General features: G+C 41.9%; 1 protein-coding gene across 7 annotated transcripts in view; it reads left to right on the top strand.

The window, feature by feature from the left end:
• The window catches only part of LARP4B (La ribonucleoprotein 4B), an 88,350-nt gene that overhangs the window by 55,719 nt on the left and 8,669 nt on the right, over positions 1-23,962 (top strand). For all 7 annotated transcript variants that reach the window (XR_004525350.2, XR_004525348.2, XR_004525349.2 and 4 more), the window contains 9 exons: positions 9,081-9,159; positions 10,475-10,611; positions 13,296-13,399; positions 14,755-14,865; positions 16,062-16,115; positions 16,198-16,407; positions 20,266-20,372; positions 20,922-21,173; positions 22,561-22,606. Coding sequence is in view for 4 of the 7 variants with exons in the window: in XM_019945780.3 (XP_019801339.1) it covers positions 9,081-9,159; positions 10,475-10,611; positions 13,296-13,399; positions 14,755-14,865; positions 16,062-16,115; positions 16,198-16,407; positions 20,266-20,372; positions 20,922-21,173; positions 22,561-22,606 (1,100 nt within the window). In the remaining 3 variants the exon portion in view is untranslated. The remainder of the gene's footprint in view (positions 1-9,080; positions 9,160-10,474; positions 10,612-13,295; positions 13,400-14,754; positions 14,866-16,061; positions 16,116-16,197; positions 16,408-20,265; positions 20,373-20,921; positions 21,174-22,560; positions 22,607-23,962) is intronic.

Below are 23,962 nucleotides of genomic sequence, written 5' to 3'. Positions count from 1 at the left end.
TTTTGTAGTATGTGCTTTTTCTTAGGCTTTTTTTACTTACTAATTTTGAGATTCATTCATGTAATAACATTTATGGGCCTTTCCTTTTTATTGCCAAATAGTATTCCAGTTCATCATATACCACTGTTTGTTTTTCTGTTCACCTGCTGATGAATATTTGGATTGTTTCCAGTTTGAGGCTCTTACAAATAAGGCTGCTATGGACATTTATAAACAAGGGTTTGTATGTACATATGTTTTCATTTCTCTTGGGTAAATACATAGGAATGGAGTAGATGCATCATCTATTAGGCATAGGTTTATCTTCACCCTTTGCACTCCCACCTGCAGTGGATCAGAGCTCCAGCAGCTCCACGTCCTCACCGGCACTTGATACGGTCAATCTTTTAATGTTAGCCATTCTAAAAGGTAGGCAGTGGAATCTTATTGTGGTTTTACTTTGTATTTTCCTAATGACTAACGGTGCAAAACATCTTTTCATCTGTGTATGTTTTCTTTGGTGAAGGGTCTGTCCAAGTCTTTTGCCCATGTTTTTACTGGGTTGATTTATTATTGAGTTGAGAGTTCTTTCGACACAAGTCTTTACCAGATATATAACTTGCAAATACATCCTTCCAGTCTGTGGCTTGTCTTTTTGTTCTCCTAACAATATCTTTTGAAAAGCAAAAGTTTAAAATCTTTTATATCGTCCAATTATGGATGTTGCTTTTGGTGTTTTTCCTGCGAAATCCTTATTTAATCCAAGGTTGCAAAGCTTTTCTACTATAAGTTGTATGGTTTTAAATTTTACATTTTTTAGGTCTGTGGCCCATTTTAAGTTAATTTTTGTATGTGGTCTGAGGTGTGAAGCAAAGTTCTTTTTTGTTTTTTTCTCACATGTAGATATGCCACTGTTCCAGTACCATTCGTCAGAAAGACTCTCCTTTCCCCACTGCACTGCCTTTGTGCCTCTGTCAGAATCATTTGTCCCTGAGTATGTCGGTTTGTCTCTGGACTGTCTCTTCTCCATCCATCTCTTGGGACAACAAAACCACGCTGTTTTGCTTACTGTAAATAATTCTTAAAAACAGGTAGTATTAGTCTTCCAGATTTTTTCTTTTTCAGAGTTATTTTGGCTATTCTAGGTCCTTTTCATTTCCATGCAAATTAGAATGAGCCAGTCAATTTCTGTAGAATGCTGAGATTTTTATTGGGATTTCATTGACTCTGTAGATCAGTTGGAAAAGATTGACATCTTGGCTAGATGTTTGTGACATGGTGTATGTCTCCACTTGTTCAGATCTTCTTTAATCTCTCTTGACTGTATTTTTCAGTTTTCAGCCTACTGGCTTTTCACATCTTTTGTCCAATTTATCCATAAGTATCTCATATTTTTTGGTGCTATTGTAAGTCATTTTTAAAAATTCAATCTGCAACTGTTTGTTACTAGTAGATAGAAATATAATTAATTTTTATAAATTGATATCATACCCTGAAAACTTGTTAAGCTCACTTATTAGTTTTAGAAACTATTTTGTAGATTCTGTTGCATGTTCTATATAGGCTATCGTGTTATCTATGAATAAATTCAGTTTTATTTCCTATCCAATTTGGTGCCTTTTATTCCTTTATCTTGCCTGGTTGCGCTGATTAGATCCTTCCTTACAAAGGTGAACGGATGTGGTGAGAGCAAATATCTGACTGATCTTAGGGGGGAAAACATTGTCTTTCACCATTATGTATAATGTTAGTTGTAGTTCTGCGTATATGACCTTTATCGGTTGACAGGTACCCTTCTGTTAGGATTTGCTGAGAGTTTCAAAGAGAAATGGTTGAAGAGGAGTTTGTGATACTTTTTTCTTCATCTATGGCAATGACCAAATATTTTTTTTCTTTTTTAGTGTGTTAAGATGAATTACATTGATTTTTTTTTTTTTTTTTTTTAATGTTTAACCAACCTTAAATTCCTGGGGTAAGCCTCACTGGGTCAGGATGTAATACACTTCTGATATATTGTTGGATTAGACTGGCCATAATTTTGCTTAGAATTTGTACAATTGTGTTCATGAGGAATATTGCTCTGTAGCTGTATTTTTGATGTTTTCCCTCCTATTAAATTTTTGGGAAGAGTTTATTTCTTCCTTAAATGAAGAATGAAGCCATCTGAGCCTAGAGTATTGATTGTGGGAAAGTTGTCAGCTACAGTTTGTTTTTTTATATAGGGCTACTCAGGTTTATTTCTTCTTGAGAAAGCTTTGGTTACTTATGTACTTTGTCCATTTCATCTAAATTTTCAGTTATTGCATAGAATTGCTCATAATACTCTGTTTATACTTCTAATATCTGTAGAATCTGTAGTCATGTCACATCACTCATTCCTGTTATTGGTAATTTATGTCTTTTCTCCCCTCCTCCCCCTAGTCAATCTGGGTAGAGGTTTGTCGATTATATTCATATCAGAGAACCAGTATTTGGATCATAAGTCAGATCCTATGGTCTCTACCTTTAATTTAAATGTTTAGAACATAAATGTTTACTGTGGTAATTGATATGTTTAGGTTTGAGTCTCTCACCTTGCTATTTGTTTTAGAATAGCTTTAGACTTACAGAAAAATTGAGAAGATTGAGTACAGAGAGTTCCCATAGACGCAGCATTCATTTTCTCCTGTTAACACTTTACATTCGTATGATATATTTGCCACAGTTACTGAACCAGTGTTGGTACGTTTTACCTAATGTCCTTTTTCTGTCCCAGGACACCATGTTACATTTAGTTGATATGTGTTCTTAAGGCTCCTCTTGGCTGTAACAGTTTCTCAGATTTTACTTGTTTTTGATAACCTTGATAGTTTTGAGCAGTACTGGTCATTTATTTTGTATGGTACTGGAATTCATTTGATGTTTTTCTCATCGTGATGGATTTGAGGGAAGGAATACCACAGAGGTCAAGAGCAGTTTTCATCCCATCATTTTAAGGGTACATACTATCAGCATGATTTATTACGGTTGATGTTGACCTTGACCAGCTGGCTGAAGTAGGTTTGTTATTAGCTTTCTCAACTGTGAAGTTACTCTCTTTTTCCCACCTCTTTCCATGTGGTGCTCTTTGGAAGGAAGTCACTGACTGTACCCAACCTACACTTAAGGAATGTCCCCTTCATGAGGGCAGAGAATCTCCATAAATAACTTGGAACTCTTATGCATAGGGATTTGTCTCTTCCCTCTCATTTATTTATTTGTTCAGCCATTGACTTGTATCAGTGTGGACTCATGGGTGTTATTGTATCCATGTGTAAAAATCATCACTTCTTTATTTGATTGCTCCGATGCTCTACCTTTGGCCATTGGAAGCTCTTCTAGTTGGCTCCTCCATCTGACCTATCCCATCAGTGAAGGGTTTGTTGTTTTGTTCTCATTCTGGCTGCTCTGGTCCTAGAATCAGCCATTTCTCCAAGGAACCTTGGTTCCTTGTACTGGAAAATGGTATTTTATAAGAAAGCAAGCTTCCATACTTATCCATGCAGTTAGCATTTCTGGTATTCTTTATTCCTATGTGTAAATCCTGATCTCCCTCTCTTGGCCTTAAAGATACTGTGGTGCTCTCTTTTTACCTGCATTATTTCTGATAACTGTATCATCCTTAACTTTGTTCCACTGTTTAAAAGCTTGCTGCTTTTAGGGCTTCCCTGGTGGTGCAGTGGTTGAGAGTCCGCCTGCCAATGCAGGGGACACAGGTTTGTGCCCCGGTCCAGGAAGATCCCACATGCCGCGGAGCGGCTGGGCCCGTGAGCCATGGTCGCTGAGCCGGCGCGTCTGGAGCCTGTGCTCCGCAACGGGAGAGGCCACAACAGTGAGAGGCCCGCGTACTGGAAAAAAAAAATTCTTGCTGCTTTTAAGATTTTTCTCATTATAGTAGTTTTGAGTATTTTGATTATGATGTATCTTAGTCTTAAAGGTAATCTTGTTTCTTGTGGTTGGGCTTTGTTGAGCTTCTTGATCTGTGATTTATAAATGTTTTCATCAAACTTGGAATATCTTGGCTGTAATATCTTCAAATGCTCCTCCCCCGCCTTGCCATTTCTTCTCCTACATGATCTCTAGTTATACCTATATTAAGTCCCTCGAAGTGATCCTCTGTCCTTTTTAAAAAAAATCTTATTTCTCTGTTTCATTTTGGAAAGTTTCTCATATCTTCAAGTTCACTAGTCTTCTATACTATCTGATCAGTTGTTAATTTCACAAACTATATTTTTGATATCAGACATTGTAGTTTTCATCTGTACAAATTCTATTTGGGTCTTTTTTTATATTTTTCATGTTTCTACCTAACCTTTGGAGCATGTGGGGTACAGGTAGGATAACCATTACAATGTCTTTGTCAGTTAATGTTAACATCTGTGTGGGATAGGTTTCTTTACACTCACTGTAATTTTTGGTTGGACTGGATTTGACTTTGTTAGGTACTTAATATTTTTATATTTCTATAGATATTTTGGTTCTTGTTCCAGGATGCCACAAAGTTACTTGGAAACAAATAGATCCTTTCATATCTTGTTTTATGATTTGTTAGGCATGAGTGGAGCAGTGCTCAGTCTGGGGCTCATTATTTCCCACTTCTGAGGCCAGACCCTTCTCTCCTCTTGCCAGTGTGTTTGGGGCTCTGTGAGCGTGAGGTCTTCCAGGCCAGCTGGTGGAGCAGGCACTGTGCAGCAGGATATGTGAGCTCCCTTCTTCCTTTCAAGTGGTTCTTTCCTGGCCTCAGGGAGTCCATCATACCTGTGATGTGCATAGAACACGCACCTGCCTCCGGGGGTTCCCCACGCCTCTGGGCGCCCTCCCAGTGCACTCTGTCCCACGCCCTGAACTCATTGAGCCCGCTGGCTTCCATCTGCTTCCCGCTTCCTGAGCCCAGGCCCACGACCGTTGTGTGTCTTTATCGCTCAGGAGCCGATGCTCTACATCTGGAAAACTTGCTTCACCTATTGTTTTTTTGTTTTTTTTTTTTAATAAAAAAAATACTCATTCGGGCTTCCCTGGTGGCGCAGTGGTTGGGAGTCTGCCTGCCGATGCAGGGGATGCGGGTTCGTGCCCCGGTCTGGGAGGATCCCATGTGCCGCGGAGCGGCTGGGCCCATGGGCCATGGCCGCTGGGCCTGCGCGTCTGGAGCCTGTGGCGGTGAGAGGCCCGCATACTGCAAAAAAAAAAAAAAAAAAAAAAAAACTCATTCAAAACCCACCACATGCCAGATTTACTTAGGACACATCAGTGAATATGATCAATGAAAGCCTTTGCCCTACTGTGCTTACATCTTATCGGGCAGAGACAGACTATTCATAATACACATAATAAATAAGTTCATGTTATATAATGTAAGGGTGATAAAACACAGTGGAAAAGACAAAGCATGGTAGGGTAGGTTACAGTTTTTTCTAGCTTTATTTAGGTGTAATTGACACGTAAAAATTAATTATACTTAAGGTATACAGCAACATGATGGTTTGATATCCACCACTTCACATACTTACCTTTTTTTTTTTTTTTTTTTTGGTATGCTGAGAACACAAGATCTACTCTCTTAGCATATTTCAAGTATACAATACAGTATTATTAATTATAATCACCACGGTGTACATTAGGTCCCCAGAACTTATTCATCTTATAACTGAAAGTTTGTATCCTTGGATCAATAGCTTTCCATTTTCCCACCTCCAGCCCCTGGCAGCTATGGTTCTACCCTCTGGTTCCATGTGTTCAGTTTTTTTAGATGCCATATATAAGTGACATTGTGTAGTTTTTTTGGGTTCTGTCTGACTTATTTCACTTAGCATAATATTCTCCAGATTCATTCATGTTGTTGCAAATGGCAGGATTTCCTTCTTTCTTGTGGAATAATATTCCATTTGTGTGTGTGTGTATGTATGTGTGTGTATACCACATTTTTTTTACCCATTCATCAGTAGACACGTAGGTTATTTCCATGTCTTGGCTATTGTAAATAATAATCGAGTGAACATGGAGGTGCAGACATATCTTTGAGATCCTGACTTCCTTTCCTTTGTATATATGCCCAGTAGTGGGATTGCTGGATCATGTGGTAGTGGGTGCTATTTTTAATTTTATGAGGAACCTCCACACTTTTCCATAGTGTTCCATTGGCTGCACCAATTTACATTCCTACCAATAATACAAAGGGGGTCCCTTTTCTTCACATCCTTGCCAACACTTGTTATTAGTTACCTGTTTTTGATAATAACAATTCTAACAGGTGTGAGGTGATCCTCATTGTGGTTTTTGACTTGCACATCCCTAGTGATGAGAGATATTGAACATCTTCTCACGTGCCACTTGGCCATCTGTATGTCTTCTTTGGAAAAATGTCTATTTAGGTCTTATACCCATTTTTTAATCAGAGTTTTTTTTGCTACTGAGTTGTGTGAGTTCCTTATGTTTTGGATATTAACCCTTTATCGGGTACATGATTTGTAAATATTTTCTCCTGTTCAGTAGGTTGCTTTTTCATTTTGTTGATGCTTTCCTTGGCTGTGCAAAAGCTTTTAAATAGAATGTAGTGTCCCACTTGTTTATTTTTGATTTTCTTGCCTGTGCTCTTAGTGTCATATCCAAAAAAATTGTTGCCAAGACCGATGTTTAGGACATTTTTTCCTACATGTTTTTCGGTGGTTTTACAGTTTCAGGTCTTACGTTTAAGTCTTTAATTCATTTTGAGTTGGTTTTTGTATATGATGTAAGATAAGGGTTCCATTTAATTCTTTTGCATGTGGCCATCAGCTTTCCCCACACTGTTTATTAAAGAGACTGTCCTTTTCCCCCTTAAGTATCCTTGGCAGCATTGTTGAAAATCAGTTGATCATAAATATACGGGTTTATTTCTGGGCTCTCAGTTCTGTTCCATTGGTCTATATGTCTGTTTTTATGCTAGTACCATACTTTTTTGATTACTATAACTTTTTTTAAAGTAGTTTGAAATCAGGAAGTATGATGCTTCCACCTTTGTTCTTGGTTCTCAAGATTGCTTTTGCTATTCAGTGTCTTTGTGTTTCCATACAAATTTTAGGATTGTTTGATGTATTTATGTGAAAAATGCCATTGGAATTTTGATAGGAATTGATTGCATTGAATCTGTAGATTGCTTTGGAAATTTTTACATGGAGATTTTCACAGTATTAATTATTCCAATCCAGGAACATGGGGTAGCTTTTCATTTGTCTTTAATTTCTTTCATTAGTATCTTAAAGTTTTCAGCTTACAGATCTTTCTCCTCCTTGGTTGGATTTATTCCTAGGTATTTAATTCTTTTGGATTCAATGGTGAATGGGATTGTTTTCCTAATTTCTTTTTCGGGTAGTTTGTTGTTAGTGTATAGAAGTACAGTTGGTGGTATGTCACAAGTCATGTAGGCTTTCTTCCTTGTCCTGCATCCTTTTTTCTCTTTGTTCCTGTAACTGGCTAATTACACGTGTCTTCGAGCTTGCTGATTCTTCCTTCTGCACAATTAGGTCTGCCCGCGCCCTGTGGTTTTCTCCATTGTGTCACATTCTACCTGTTTACTGTTGACTTGTTTGACTATTGATTGCCTCCCAATAAGAGCAGAGACTGCCTCATTGAGGCTGAGTAAGCAGTTCCACAGCAGTGCCCGGCATGCAGGAGATAGCTAAAGGAGGGACAGGACATATCTGTTCAATGTGAATTTAAATGGTGCTCAGGAGAGGCCTTTCTGGATGAAGGAATGAAATGAGATTGTGGTTTCAACGGCCGTTTCTGATTTTGTCTCATTTGTTCCATTGGTTTTGTTTGTTTTGTTTTGTTTTTTGCTGGTGGGGGATGGATTTTGTTAAAGCTCTTTACATAAAACACACACAAGCTCTCTGTCCTTATTTGTCATCAGTGTTCCCACTTTGTCTTTGCTTTTTTTTTTTTTTAATAAATTTATTTATTTATTATATTTTTGGCTGCATTGGGTCTTTGTTGCTGCGCACGGGCTTTTCTATAGTTGCGAGCGGGGGCTACTCTTTGTTGCGGTGCGCGGTCTTCTCACTGTGGTGGCTTCTCTTGTTGCAGAGCACGGGCTCTAGGCACGCAGGCTTCAGGAGTTGTGGCACACGGGCTCAGTACTTGTGGCTCACAGGCTCTAGAGCGCAGGCTCAGTAGTTGTGGCGCACGGGCTGCATTGCTCTGTGGCATGTGGGATCTTCCCGGACCAGGGCTCGAACCTGTGTCCCCTGCATTGGCAGGCGGATTCTTAACCACTGTGCCACCAGGGAAGTCCCTGTCTTTGCTTTTTTGATGGTCTTTAACTTTGACTTTTAAAATACAAGTGTCTCTTGTTAGAAAGTTCTTCATGTATTATTATGCCATGCAAATCTATATAGTAGTGTGCAAAAAAACTTTTAGTTATTTTGATTATTTCCTGTATATTTTATTACATGTTTAGTATCTCGTGTGCTTCTAGGTTACTTGAAAATCCTTTTTGAATTGAGACAAAGCATTAAATAAGCTTATACTTATTTTGTAATAAAAAGCACCTGCTAAACTTTGCTAATAAATCTTACTCCTCAGGGTTTTTTTGCATTGGGTCTTCGCTGTTGCATGCGAGCTTTCTCTAGTTGCGGCTCATGGGGGCTACTCTTCCTTGCAGTGCACAGGCTTCTCATCGTGGTGGCTTCTCTTGTTGTGGAGCACGGGCCCTAGGTGCTTGGACTTCAGTAGTTGTGGCTCGCAGGCTCAGTAGTTGTGGCTCACGGGCTCTAGAGTTGTGGTGCATGGGCTTAGTTGCTCCGCGGCATGTGGGATCTTCCCGGACCAGGGATCGAACCCATGTCCCCTGCATTGGCAGGTGGATTCATAACCACTGCACCACCAGGGAAGCCCTCAGGTTATTTTTTGAAACTGTGTTTTTGTTTGGGGGAGAGTGTTTTTTTTGTTTTGTTTTTTTGCCTCTGATAGCGTTGTAAAATATCATTTTTCTTATATTCTCTATACATTATGTAGATAAATTACTGTGTATATTGAAAACATTAGAATTGCTATACTGAATCACGTGCTTGGTAAATTTAAGCCGTTTTTCTATTGCTTCTCTGTAGGAGGAAATGAATCTCAACCAGAAAGCCAGGAAGACCCCCGGGAAGTACTTAAAAAAACATTGGAATTCTGCTTGTCTAGGTGAGGATGGTAGTGTTTTTCTAGTATCTGATATCTAAGGTGTTGTGCACTGCTACTATGTACAGATGTCATGCTTTACGCAGAAGGAGTATCTGTTAACATCTGTGTCTGTACGTCCATCTGTAGGAAGTCGAGATCCCCCCTACCCCCATCCCCTGCCCACGGACTTGGACTCTGATGGTGGAGCCATAGGTGGTCAGCCTCACAGGTTTTAGTCCTGGGTCGTGCTGTTGGTCACTCACTTTACTGCTTTTCCGTCCTCTGCTGCAGAGGGCTGTTGAGGCCAGAGTTGGAGTCACAGCCCCTCTGACAAGTGTTCCAGCCTGAACTGCAAGCACTCTGGGCACCAGCCTTTCTTGGCCTTATCACATTTTTCTTACTTTTTCATTCTCTTAGCTGCGTTTCCTTACTTTAAGAAGTTGTGTTTCGGGGCTTCCCTGGTGGCGCAGTGGTTCAGAGTCCACCTGCTGATGCAGGCAACACGGGTTCGTGCCCCGGTCCGGGAAGATCCCACATGCCGCAGAGCGGCTGGGCCTGTGAGCCATGGCCGCTGGGCTTGCGCGTCCGGAGCCTGTGCTCCGCAACGGGAGAGGCCACAACAGTGAGAGGCCCGCGTACCGCAATGAATGAATGAATGAATGAATGAATGAATAAATATCAATGTAAAAAAAAAGAAATTGTGTTTCTATTTTTTTGTTTGTTTTTGTTATGTTTTTTTTGTTTTGCGGTACTCGGGCCTCTCACTGTTGTGGCCTCTCCCGTTGCGGAGCACAGGCTCCGGACACGCAGGCTCAGCGGCCATGGCTCACGGGCCCAGCCGCTCTGCGGCATGTGGGATCCTCCTGGACCGGGGCACGAACCCGTGTACCCTACATCAGCGGCCATGGCTCACGGACCCAGCCGCTCTGCGGCATGTGGGATCCTCCTGGACCGGGGCACGAACCCGTGTACCCTACATCGGCAGGCGGACTCTCAACCACTGTGCCACCAGGGAAGCCCTGTGTTTCTATTTTTAAAAAGCTACTCAAAACACTTTTTAGAACAAAGATGAGCTATAAATACATTTTTTTAAAGATTTACCTGCTCATTAATTTTGATCATATAAAGTGCAGTACACTTTTACTTTTGCTCTCTCTGCCTCCCCAGATGTCTTTGACAAAATCGACGTAAGGTCAGAGAGATGGCAAATCGCGGCGGCGGGGTGGGGGTTGAACTCAGCTCTCACTCCAGGGCAGTACCGTACCACACTCGTGCCTCTTGTGAAGGTTCCTTTTAAAGAAGTTGTGAATTAAGACAGATTGTCTTCTTTCTCCAGGGAGAACCTTGCTAGTGACATGTACCTTATATCGCAGATGGACAGTGATCAGTACGTGCCAATCACCACGGTAGCTAACCTGGACCACATCAAGAAGCTCAGCACCGACATAGACCTGATTGTCGAAGTGCTGAGATGTAAGTAGACTGCAGCCCAGGCTGCATCGTACGTGGTCTTGACAGCATTTTTCTTGCCAGTGTGATGCTTAGATTCACAGCCATTCGTGCTAAGGTACCCAGGCCTGGCGTCACAGATGGGCCACTGTAGGTTTTCTAGCAGGTGGGCGGTGGTATCTCATTGTAGCTTTAATTTCTGTTTCTTTACTGCCTGATGACACTGGGCAGTCTTTTCATGTGCTGCCTTTCTGAGCTGTCTGTGCAGATGCCCCACCCCACCACTTTTTTTTAATTAGTTTTATTACAGGTGAGATTTAAGGAGTGTGTATTTGTGTGCAATTTGAGATGCACATATCTGTATTTGTCCTTATTGGAGATGTGATTTGCAAATACATTCTCCCAGTCTGTGGCTTCTCTTTTTGTTCTAATAATGTCTTTTGAAAAGCAGAGTTTTCAGTTTTTTTATATAGTCCAATTTATTAATTTTTTTCTTTTATGGATCTTGCTTTTGGTATTGTGCCTAAGAAATCTTTGCTTAATTCAGGGTCACAAGGATTTTCTCCTAGAAGTTTTAGTTTTAGGGTTTACATTTTTAGGTCTGTGATCTGTTGTCAGTTGATTTTTGTATGTGGTATGAGCTCTCTACCCCCTTGCATGTGAATGTGCTGCTCTTCCAGCCCATTTGTTGAGAACACTCTACTTCCCCACTGTACTGCCTTTGTGCCATCGTGAGAATCATGTATCCCTGTATGTGTGGGTTTCTCTCTGGGCCGTATGTCTGTGCTCAATCTATTTTGTCTGTTTTGATGCCATTGCTGCAGTGTCTGGATGGTACTGGCTTTTATAGTACATCTTAGAGTAGTTGCAAAATCTCCAGCTTTGTTTTGGCTCTTCCAAATGCTTGGCATTTCCTTGTGAATTTTAGAATCGACATTTTGTTCTTTCAAAAGGTCCTATTGGTATTTTTACTGGGATTACATTAAATCTATAAATCAGTTTGGGGAGTATTGACATTTTAACAGTATTGGGTTTTCTAATTCATGAACATAGGCTATCTCTCCATTCATTTAGAAAAATCTTAAAAATTTTTCTCTTGGCAATGTTTTGCAGTTTTCATAGTGCAGGTATTTCATATCTTACCAGATTTATAACTAAGTGTTTCATATTTGGGCATAAATATTTTTATTTCAATTTCTAGGTGTTCAGTGCTAGTATGTAGGAATAAAATTTATTTTTGAATATTAATCTTGTATACTTAAACCTTTTGAAACTCACAATCCTAGTTTTTTATGGAAATTGTATCAGATTTTCTACATAGAGCTCAGCTTGAATGAAAGTGAATGAAAAGGTTACCTTCTTACACCCAGTCTGGGTGTATGTAATTTCTATTTCTTGTGTTATTGCCCTGGCTTAAGCCTCCAGTGCTGTGTTGAATAGAAGTGGGGAGAGTCAGCATCCTTGCCTTGGCCCATCTTCTAGTAAGAAAGATGCTAGACGTTGGTTTTTTTTGTAGGTAAGGAGGTTTCCCTTCTATTCCTAGTTATCTGAGAATTTTTATCAGAAATGAATGTTGGATTTTGTCAAATGCTTCTGCATCTATGAGATAGTTGTGCGGGGTTTTTTTTTTGTTTTTTAGTCCATTAATATGGTGAATTATATTGCTTATTTCTTTTGGTAAACCAACCTTGCATTACTGAGAAAAATCCACTTGTCATTCATTTTGTATTCCCATCTTTATATATTGTTAGATTCAATTTGGCAAAATTTGGTAAGAATTTTTATTGTTCATGGGAGATATTGGTCTATAGTTTTCTTGTTTTGTAATGCCTTTGTTTAGTTTGGGTATCAAAGAACTGCTGGCTTCATAGGTTGAATTGGAAAGTACTTTCTTAAGTTCAGAAGAGTTTGTACTACAGAATTGTTATTTTTTTTCTTGACATTTGGTAGGATTCTCCAGAAACCACATGGGCCTTGAGTTTTCTTTTCTCTCATGGATCCTACTTCCCAAAAGTTAGCTTTGGTACTAAGGGATGTTTCCATTTCTGATGTTGGTAATATATGTCTTCGTGGTGGTACACAGCTCTGAGCCCTGATTTTGATCCTGGTGTGCTATGACCTGAGTCTGCATGTGATAGAATTTCATAGAGTGACACCAAAAAACAAAACCTAACAAAAGGAGATAAGGCAAAAGCTGGTGAAACCTGAATTGGGCCTGTCCCCGTGCTGGCAGCGTTGACCCTTGTTTCAATGGTGGATTGTGGTCATGTAAGATCCATTGTTAGGGAAGGCTGAGTGAAGGGTGCTTGACAACTTCTGTGAGTTCAAAATTAAGTCGTAAGGAGACAGGAAAGTGTCTTGTTTTGGGGACTTGTAGAAAGAGAAAGTCTCTAGCCCTGCATTGTGACCGACTTGGAGTTGTTTGAGCTATGGAGAACCTGTGTCATAGCGTTACCTCTGTTACAGCTCCCACAGGGCTCCCCAGAGCCCCTAATTGTAATGTGCAAGATTGGTCTAAAACCTTTTGATAGCTTGTGTTAAGCTATCAAGACTTTTGATAGTTTTCCCGTTGTATACGGCTTTCTTTAACGCGTCTGGCGATGTAGTCTAACACGTCCCGCTAGAGTATCTACGTTGGGTCCCGATGTAGTGCAAATGGTTGCTTTGTTTTAATATTTGTGTATCATCCATTTCTCTTCTCTTTACAGCTTTACCTTTAGTCCAAGTGGATGAGAAGGGAGAAAAAGTAAGGCCAAATCAGAATCGTTGCATAGTAATATTACGTGAAATACCTGAATCCACCCCTGTAGAAGTAAGTCATTTCTCCTCTGAAGGAAACTTGGACTTTTTTGGGTGGGTTTTTTGTTTGTTTCTGTGGTTTTTGGAAGATGTATTTTAAAGCAGAAGTACGTACAGTAACACTTTTTTCCCAAGATTTTACACACTCTGATAGTTACAGTGTGATTCATTTGTAAGAGTGGTTCTCAAACTTTTTGGTCTCAGGACTCCATTACACATTTCACGCTGAAAAAAGTAGTGAGAGTTTATGGTAACTTCAGTATTTCGAAGTTAGAAAGAGAAAAGGTTTAAATATTTATTCATTTAAAAATAAGAATAGTAAACCAACAAGTTGAGACAGAGAACATATTTTTATGTTAAATCACTTTCCAAAACAAATTTTCACAATGAGAAGGATGCAATGAACACCAGTGTGGCCTGTGCTTGATTTGAGCCGACGTGCCAGTATTGGTGCATTTCTGGGTTTAATTTGACTGGTTGATTTTTTCATTATAAGTCATATTTTTCTATTTCTTTGTGTGCCTTGCAAATTTTGAATGGATGCCAGCCAGGCATTTTGGATTTTATTTTATTGGGTACAGAGTGTTTTTGTACTCCTTTCTGTACATGTTCTTGAGCTCTGTTACGAGGCTCAGTTAAGTGACTTGGAACTGGTGGAAGCAGACTGGCCTCCCCCTGGGGCAGTGCTTCCTGAGAGCTCCACCTGATGTCCTGAGTTAGGATTGTTTTCCACTCAGGCTGGTGGAGATACTCCTCGATCCCAGAGAGCTCTAGGGGAAACCTCTCATCACTTCAGGTTGCTATTTCTGCAGCTTTGGGCTGGGCCTGTGCCCACCCTCCTGGCACCACGGCCTGGAAGCCCCATATGTGAGTCAGGCACTCGAGGACCTGTCTGTACCTGTCCCTCTCAGGGATTGCTGTCCTGCATGGCCCGAGGTCCACTGTCTGAAAAATGCTATTTCATATATTTTGTCTTTTGTTTGTAATTATTTCATATGGGAGGGTAAATGTAGTCCATCTTGGCTGGAAGCAAAAGGCCAGCTAATTTTTAGATTTCTTAAATTACCTTTCTCTGGCTCCAAATTGTGTAGTTATTGGCTACTGGTAAAATAAAATATTTTCCTATTAATTTAGTTTCGGGTCTCTTAGGGATCAGGAGGGTTGTGAATTTTATTTCCTGTGACAATGAGATCCTAATTCTGGAAGCCACACTGAACTCCTCAGCCACCTTGAGAGAGGGCCCTGGACTTCGGTGTGCTGGGGTTGTCTTCTAGGCATCTGTCCTTAAGAGTGGGCACCGTGTTTCTTTGGTGAGGACAAACAGTGGCGTAGTTGAGAATTAATTCCTAACCTCTCTGTTTCCTGTAGGAAGTAGAAGCACTATTTAAAGGAGATAACTTACCGAGATTTATAAACTGTGAATTTGCCTATAATGATAATTGGTTTATTACATTTGAAACAGAAGCAGATGCACAACAGGTAAGCTCTTCCTCCCCTTACCCCCCACCCTGTTCTGCCACAAAGGACAGAGTTTACCAGTACTTAGCAGTCAGTACATAGTGGGACTAAACGTGGGCACGGAGATTATGATCACATGTGGTGTTGAGTGTGAACATAAGGTGCAGGGAAATCAGGTTGAAGAAACCTAAAAAGGTGTATGTGTAGACAGTTTTGTAGCGATGTGAAAAGCATAGACGTTATTTTCTAAGGACATGTAAGACAGGCAGCCTAGGAAAACTAGTTCTTTTCTTATCTCTGTACAGATAAAGGTTTTAATATTTGGAAAAGTGTTTGGGAAGTTTGAACCTAATTCTAACTTTCCCTGGGCAGCCTTGTATTACAAGGTGCTTGAAAAGGCATTGAGAAGCTCTGTGAGAGGCATGGAGCTCAGACGGCTCCCTGCCCTTGAAGGAAGCATCATATTCAGGGGAAACTCTAGCCTGCGTAAAGGAATGGCAATAGAGTGTGAGGCGTTAACACATTTGAGGCTGCTGTGGGTTCAGAAGAGAGAAACAAGAATCTGAAAGATGGGTCTTAACTGGATGGAAGGGAAAGAAGGACTAGGAGGAGCAAGGTGATGGGAGGTGAGAAAAGGCAGGTCTGTGGGGCAGGTGCAAGCCCCCCTTACCTGCGTGGGGAATATGGCCTGAGGCTGAGTCACATGGGTCAGAGCCTTCGGAGTTATGTAGGAGAATTTGGAGCAGAATCAGGAGCTTCACAAATAATGACTTTTGAATATTGCGATCGTAATCCTTTCATTTCCTAAACTGTAATTCCAAGTTCATATTGGGGTTATTACTAGGACCTTGGTATCCATTGTTTTCCCAGGTAAGGATTCTTAGCCTATGATCTGTGAGATGCTTTTATGGTTTCTATTAACACTTACAAAATTGTATACAAATACTGTTCATAAGAACTTTTTTCCTTTTTTTCTTTTTTATTGACGTATAGTCAATTTACAGTATTACATTAATGAGAATTTTGGATAGGGGCTCCATAGCTCTTATCAGGATCTTTTAAGGAATCTGTGACCCAAAAAGGTTAAGAATCACTGTGCTAGGTCCTATCCACCATATTTTAACTATATAATTGCTTATTTGAGGTGCTGAATTAATTATAGGTTCATCTTATTTATAAAATTAACACAATGGTGTTATGAATGATTTTGTCTTCAGGCTTACAAATATCTGCGAGAAGAAGTCAAAACTTTTCAAGGAAAACCAATTAAGGTAAGCAAGATCATTGGTTATACTTTATCTGCAAACCAGTGTCCTTAAGTGTTCTAAGAGAAACTTACATGTTTTCAAACAGGCACGGATAAAAGCGAAGGCAATAGCTATAAACACATTTTTGCCAAAGAATGGCTTTAGACCTCTGGACATGAGCCTCTACACACAGCAGCGCTACACCGCATCGTTTTACTTACCTCCAGTCTACAGCCCCCAGCAGCAGTTTCCTCTCTACAGCCTGATCGCCCCCCAGACATGGTCAGCGACACATAGCTATCTTGATCCGCCCTTGGTGAGTCCTGGCTTCACTGGAGCTTCTATGGCAGACAGCCCTGTGGCAGACACTGGGTGCTTTAGAGAATAAGATCTTCCTCTAACCGGGGAAACCAGTACGGATGCCGTTTGCCATAGTAAAACAGGCCTTCAAGTTCTCTGGTGGATTTTCAGTTTAATTGAGAGATAAATATGGAACTGTGTAAATTTTTAAAAACCTTTCCAATAATGAGATCCCGATCCTTTGCCTGGTTTGCCTCCCCTCCTGTCTAGCATTTCCTTTCCTAAGCTGTGTAATCCCTAGAAAAACACAAAATGTGATTACGAGTTGTAGGCTAGCCGGGGTCCTTCTGAGCACAGAGGGGAACCCAACGGGACATGGTTTGAAGGAGAAAAGGGTGTTTAATAGGCTTCTAACAATCCAGGACAAGTGGAAGACATATAGATAGGCCTCGTTTTATTGCGCTTTGCAGGTACTCCGTTTTTTTGGTTTTCTTTTTTTTACAAATTGCAGGTTTTGGCAACCCTGCATTGAGCAAGTCTTTTGGTGCCATTTTTCCAACAGTGCTCACTTTGTGCCTCTGTGTCACATTTGGTAATTCTCACAGTATTTCAAACTTTTTCATTATAATTATATTTGTCATGGTAATCTGTCATCAGTGATCTTAGACTCACTGAAGGCTCAGAGGATGATTAGCAGTTTTTAGCAATAAAGTATTTTTTCATTAAGGTGTGTACATTGTTTTTGTAAGGTATAATACTTTTGTACACTTAGACAATAGGATAGTGTAAACATAATTTTCATGCTCACTGGGAAACCAAAAAATTTGTGTGACTTGCTTTATTGTGACATTTGCTTTATTGCTGGAACTGAACCCATGGTATCTCTGAGGTCTGCCTGTACTGTCTTATAAGCTTTATTTCTCACACCAGCCCTACAGCTGGCTGGAGTGATTAATTTTTACAGATTTTGGCCTGTTTAAGGCCTGTGGTTAGACTTGATAGATGTGTAATGGATCCATCACTTTTCTCCAGCTGTGCTGCTCTAGATGTTAGCGTGATTGGCGGGCCATGTCTGGCGATTGCAGGAGTCTGATGGAGCGGGATGTGAGAATCAGGGCTGCTCTGCGGAGGGTGGGCCATGGGGAGAGTTGTGGTCAAAGAGCAGGAACTGAGTAACCCTGAAGGTATGGCTGTGGCCAAGTCTGGGGATAGTCGGGACCACTGATGGTGAGAGGGCAGGCGTGGGGGAGGGAGCATTGGTGCACCTGGGTACCTGGTGCCTGTTTTGCACAGAATGTCAAGATGCGTGTCCAGGAAAGGCACATGTCGGACAGGCGACAGTTGTGTGAATCTCTGAGTATTTCTGAGCTAAAGCAGAGGCTGAAGCAGTGACTGGGAGGGGAGGTTGGTAAGGTCTGTCAGGGCCAGACTGTCCAGGCCTTGAGTGTGTCCTGAGGCATGAGGGCCGGGAGGATGGATGGGGATGAGGGACAGCCCTCAGGAGCCCAGGGCCAGCGTGGGACGAGAGCAGTGAGCACACAAGGTAGCGCTCCGTCTCTGTTGAGTGAATCCTTATGGTAAGAAAACACACTGCTGTTTTGAAATCCTCATCGCGTTCCGTGGAAGTGTACCGAGAGCCATGCAGTTAATGTATCGTGAGCAAGGAAATCTTCAAGGGGAATAGCATCCGTCAATTCTTGGTTGAATGATTCCTCCAAAGGAGTCTCACTGCTGTGCTTGTTTTTCTAATCTCTCTTAATCGTATTTGTCCCTGTCCCAAGTGGGGGCCCTCGCTTCCTGGGTGGTAGTCTGGCCGTGCAGCTGGTTCCTTTGATCTGGCTGGGCCACGTGAGGCCCGTTGTAAAACAGACTGCGTCATTTTGAGCAGAAGTGACAAGATGAGGCCTGTTAATTCTCAGCAAGTTGTGTTAAATTACTGCGTTAGCAACCAATTTATTTTTAAACTCTTGAGAAAAATTACTTAAATACCAGGGTTTTATATGTAAAATTACAGGTATGAAATGATTCGTCTCAATTGTTCTTATCATGATTTACAATCTTCAAACTCTGGTTCTGGTGTGATAGATATATTTCTGAATATATGGTAGTTCCTCAGAAGAGCTTTGGAGATCTTAACACAGTTTTTTGGAGGTTTTTTCTTGTTGCTTTTTAATTTATTTTTGGCTGCGTTGGGTCTTCATTGCTGCACGCGGGCTTTCCCTAGTTGTGGCGAGCAGGGGCTACTCTTCATTGCTGTGTGCAGGCTTCTCATTCTGGTGGCTTCTCTTGTTACTGAGCACAGGCTCTAGGTGCATGGGCTTCAGTAGTTGCGGCTCACGGGCTTAGCTACTCCGCGGCATGTGGGATCTTCCCGGACCAGGGATCAAACCCGTGTCCCCTGCATTGGCAGGCAGATTCTTAAGCACTGTGCCACCAGGGAAGTCCCTAACACGGTTTTTTTAAAAATAAATTTATTTATTTACGTATTTATTTATCAATTTTTGGCTGCATTGGGTCTTCGTTGCTGTGCTCGGGCTTTCTCTAGTTGCAGCGAGTGGGAGCTACTCTTCGTTGCAGTGCTCAGGCTTCTCATTGTGGTGGCTTCTCTTGTTGCGGAGCACAGGCTCTAGGCGTGCAAGCTTCAGTAATTGTGCCACGCAGGCTCAGTGGTTGTGGCTTGTGGGCTCTGGAGCACAGACTCAGTAGTTGTGGTACGCAGGCTTAGTTGCTCTGTGGCATGTGAGATTTTCCTGGACCAGGGCTCAAACCTTTGTCCCCTGCATTGGCAGGTGGATTCTTAACGACTGCACCACCAGGGAAGTCCCCTAACACAGTTTTAACTGCATCTTTCTCCCTCAGCATTTCCCTTTTATTGCTTTCATTTTCTTTTTCAAAATTTGGAATGATTTGTTTTGGTCTTAAGCTGTTTTTAATCATCCTATTACAGCTTTTCGTTAGCTCTAGTTAAGAGGAATTGCCGGCTTTTTGTCTTTTCCTTTTCCCCAAACAAGGAGTGGCCTATTTGTATCTCTCAATTTAGTGAAAACGTGAGGTCGGAACTGGATGGCACCAAGGAGTTAAATGCCTTTCAATCCATCAGGGAATGTTGTTTATACAGAAATTGTGTGAAACCACATGTTCAGAATCCAGAAAACAGGAGTGATCGCTCTTTTCATGATTTTTAAAAACTATTTCAACACTAAGTTCTATCTTATTTTTGTTGTGACTAGATTTTTTAGTAGTTGGCTGATATTTAAAATTCTGTACTTAATTTTTTTAATGTTTTAAGATTATGTTTAGGATTGTATCTTTTAAGGGCACTGTGACCCCGTTTAATTTTCTTCTGACATATATGTCAGTATATGTTTATGAAGTATATCGCCATAAATTGTGACTTGGGACATAATCGTTAATGACCTGAAAATATCGTGATACTCAGCAAGACTTGCATGCAGGTGAGGCTAAAAGGGCATTCTCAAAGGCAGTGATTGTGAAATAGATCCCTAAATGCCCCCAAGATTGAGAGCTTTGATGGATTTTATTAAAGTCATCAGGAATGAAGAGTTGTTGACTTGATGTCAGCACATCGTGGGTGTCAGTCCGGGCACCGGGCTGAGAGTGTGGGATCACGTGCTCAGCCTGTGCTCAGCACCGGGCGAGGCGGGGTGGGGCAGACGCTTCCCTCCACACGTGTGAGGCGGCTTCCTCGTGGGGCTGTTGTGAGGTCTTGGCCCCAGCCTGGATCAAGAAGTCTTGGCCATTAGCAGTAGTCCTACCCAGTGCTCTTCTCCACGGCGAGCACTCCAAGTATGACATGGAACGTCAGCGACCAGTGTTAACCAGCCTGAAGTCTGTTTGTTTTTAATGAATCTAGGTAACGCCATTTCCAAATACTGGATTTATAAATGGGTTCACGTCTCCAACCTTCAAACCTGCAGCATCTCCTCTGACTTCACTCAGACAATACCCTCCAAGGAGCAGGCAAGTCCCGTGAGGGGTTGAAGGGCTGCTATTTCCCCAGGGTTTGTAACAAGAGGTCACTGCCACATTGTATATTTTCAAAACAAAGCAAAAGCAAATGTGTTAAACCTCCGTCATTCTCACCATTTGGGTGAGTCACACTAAGTGAAGAGGCTGTTCTGTGCTGGCTAATGGTAGATTTGACCACCAGTAATGTCCACCAGGAGTAAAACGACTCAAGGCGTGGAATTCCATTCTGTGAGCATTAAACCCTGAAATGCGTGTTGCAACGCCTACGTAGAGGGTAGACTCGTGAGACAAAGGCTTCTGGGACAGCTTGCATCTGCATGCGCCTGCTTTTAATTTAGACCTGGGCTACAGCCCAGCAGAACGTCCATACTGCATTTAGATTTGCATTATCAGACATATTATGAACTAAGTAAGTAACATTTTTAATATTTTTCCTAAAAAGAAAGCACATTTTAGCTTAGCCATTTCTGCATTAGCACGCTTTTTTCATAATGCCATGATCATTTTAGAACTGAGCGTATACAAACATTTTATTTACAGGAATCCTAGTAAATCCCATCTGCGCCATGCCATTCCCAGTGCAGAGAGAGGGCCCGGGCTGTTAGAAAGTCCTTCGATATTTAACTTCACTGCGGACCGGTTGATGAACGGTGTGCGGAGCCCACAAACGAGGCAGACGGGTCAGCCTCGAGCTCGGCTACAGAACCCTCCAGTCTACGCCAAGAGAGACGCGGGGCCCGGGCGGGTGGAACAGAGCAGCCTCGAGTCCTCTCCGGGCTTAGGTAGAGGGAGGTGAGTGTTCACAATTTCATTTGGACAGGTACTGTGTACTTAGAAACTATTCGTAGTGTCAGATTCCATTAATTCAGATGTGTTTTATAATCATTATTTTCAAGTCCATCACAGAAAATCAAATGGAAGGCTGTAACCATCCAAGGTTTTATATAATTACTCAGGGGTGTTACTTTTAGAGCAGAGACTTGACCAGTTCCATCTTTGTGGTAACAGGACACTGTTCAGTGGGAACTGAGGGTGGGCCAGGCTGCCTTGGGTCACAGTCATTATGTGTGGAGAGCTGAACGGACAGCCCGCCCCCGCCCCCCTCCCCCCCCCCCCGCGGCATGTCAGGAAGGACGTGCGCTCCAGCACACATCTAGCGTATCTAGCGTGGGCTCAGCCTCCATAAGCTTTTCCTGTTGTAAACCCACTTTGAAACCTGTAAGTAAAGACTACTTTTCTGAGTATTATGTACGGAGGACGTGGTCTGCCTCCAGGAGCTCCTTCTGGCGGGGGGTGTGTGCTCCCGGTGCTGTGGGAGCGGGAGGGACCCCAGGCAGCTCCGTCTTCGCAGTCAGGCCTTGCTGGGCCCATCAGGGGTGGAATTGGTCAAGATTATTTCTAAATTCCTTTTCAACTTACATAATACGGGCCCTTAGGGAGTCTTTGCGTTCAGCTGAAATGACAAAGGGTAAATAAATAAAAATGAAATTATAAATGGGAATTAATGTGTGAACTGTTAGGCCACGGAAGCCCGTCCGGGCAGTGAAGTGTCTTGGTGCCTTTGGGCCTGCCGTGACATCCACTCAGTAGGTGGGGTTGTTGCTGTGGTTTAAGCTGCTGTGCAGGGAACGGCGCCAATGCTGGTGGGTCAGACTCTGGATGTTGGAAATGTGCCTCAGGAACTGTGGAGTGGAAGGCTGGCAGATGGGGAGAGGAAGTGCTTGGAGCTCAGAAACCCCATGTGGTTCACTGGAGTGAGGGCCAGGGGTGCAGGAGTGGACTAGGCTACTTGGGAGCTTTTCCTTTTGATGATAAATTCGATAGATTGTCATTACCATTTTTTAACAATTCACCTTTATAGCTCAGTGTCACACTTTACATATCTTGCCACTCCAACTGAATGGATATTCAGATGTTCATATCATAACAAAAATTCTAAATGGGAAAATTCCTTCAATAAATATTTTCTTTTATTTACCTATCTAGACCTCAATTTTACTTCTTTACTATAAATTTTTTTTTGTTTTGCTTACACTTCTTAAGGTTGGGATTTTAAAATCAAAAGTCATCTATAAAAGATTACAAAGTCATGAAGACTGAATGTGTCTGCACATACTGTGCTCAGTGAAATTGTTTCAAATGGGAAAAGTTAACAGTCTTCTGCTTTCCTCTCCTCTAGGAAAAATTCCTTTGGTTACCGGAAGAAACGGGAGGAGAAGTTCACAGTGAGTACATCAGGCCTGTGCCACTTTCACAAGATGCTTAAACCTAGCTTACACTAAACAAACCTGAGATTTAATTAAGATGTGAGAAAGAGCTTTTCAAAAGAGATTTTCTCGTAATGTGGTGTCCGCTAGGTGATAATAGACCTTTTTTTGATGCTCTAAAGAGGAGGTGGTGGTGGCTGGTTTCCTGAGGAACTGCTGGCACCTGCGTGTCCTATGCGGCACATAGGTGCACCCAGGAGTGCATCATGCACATATGTGGTCTGTTTACACTTGTCCAGATGAGTGCTTTCTGTGTGGGTGACCAGGTAGTGTACTTTGAAATCACCAGAATCACGAGTTTGGGCAAGCAGAATAAACTTCTCTCACGTAGGAATTAGCTCATCAGTATTTTTCATTCAAAATATTTTACTCTGTATCCACTGTGTAGAAAGCATTGTTGATTTTTGCTGCATGTAACTTAGGGTCAGGACAAACCCAAAATAAGTGATGGGTTTATGTGAGTGGTAAGTACAGGAGACGTGGTTGTGTCTGCTTAGGGTGATTGACCAGCTCCCCCTCTGGGTGGTGCTCTGCAGGGGAGAGCGTGGGCGGTGTGCATGTAGACGTGGGCTCTCGTAGAGCTCCACATTCAGGGCCTGGAAAAGGCCTTGAGACAGTTCTTGGTCTGGACCCCAAGCCATTGAGTGTGTACATTCTCATTACTGTTTTTGCCTAGAACTTAGAAAGTGCAAATTGGTAGTAAATGAACACCCTAATTTTACCATGTTGGTCAGTTCAGTCTAGTTTTTGGTGACCCTGTGGTAAGGCAGTTTATATCGGTTGGTTCCAGTTGGAATGCATGAATTCCTGTTACATTTGGACTAACAAGACAGGCATCTGACTATCTCTTCAGGTACTAGTTACCCTGCAGGAATCATTGCCCCTGGTCACTGCATTACCTGCAAAGGTGAAATGTTTTTCTATTGCCATTTCCATTTCATTCTGTTTTGTGTTCCTGATCTGCGTGTTCATACCTGGAACCACTCAGATGCCCACACATGTGGCTCAGGTGTGTGTACTCGACAGTGAGCCCATTGCTGCACTGGGTGTTCTGAACACCTGAGAAGCTTGGGGGCAGGTTGCAGATGTGTGAGCAGGTGGCCTGGCCACGCCCTCGGGACCAGGGGTTGACATTCATGCCTTGCCTTAAGCCATTCAGACCCTAAAAACGTTAAACATTGCCTCTTTTCTTCCTGAAAGTTGATACTTAGTCAATTTTTTCTCAGGTCTTTCTTCCTAGAAACGCTCATCTTCTGAAAAGCTGGGTTCACCTCAGAAACATGCAGATGTTTAAAATAAAGCCTCTAAAAATTG

This window comes from Tursiops truncatus, chromosome 2, assembly GCF_011762595.2.
Source record: "Tursiops truncatus isolate mTurTru1 chromosome 2, mTurTru1.mat.Y, whole genome shotgun sequence".
Lineage (NCBI taxonomy): Eukaryota > Metazoa > Chordata > Mammalia > Artiodactyla > Delphinidae > Tursiops > Tursiops truncatus.
The sequence above is the reverse complement of the archived record's forward strand: the minus strand, read 5'-3'. Positions and strand labels throughout refer to the sequence as shown.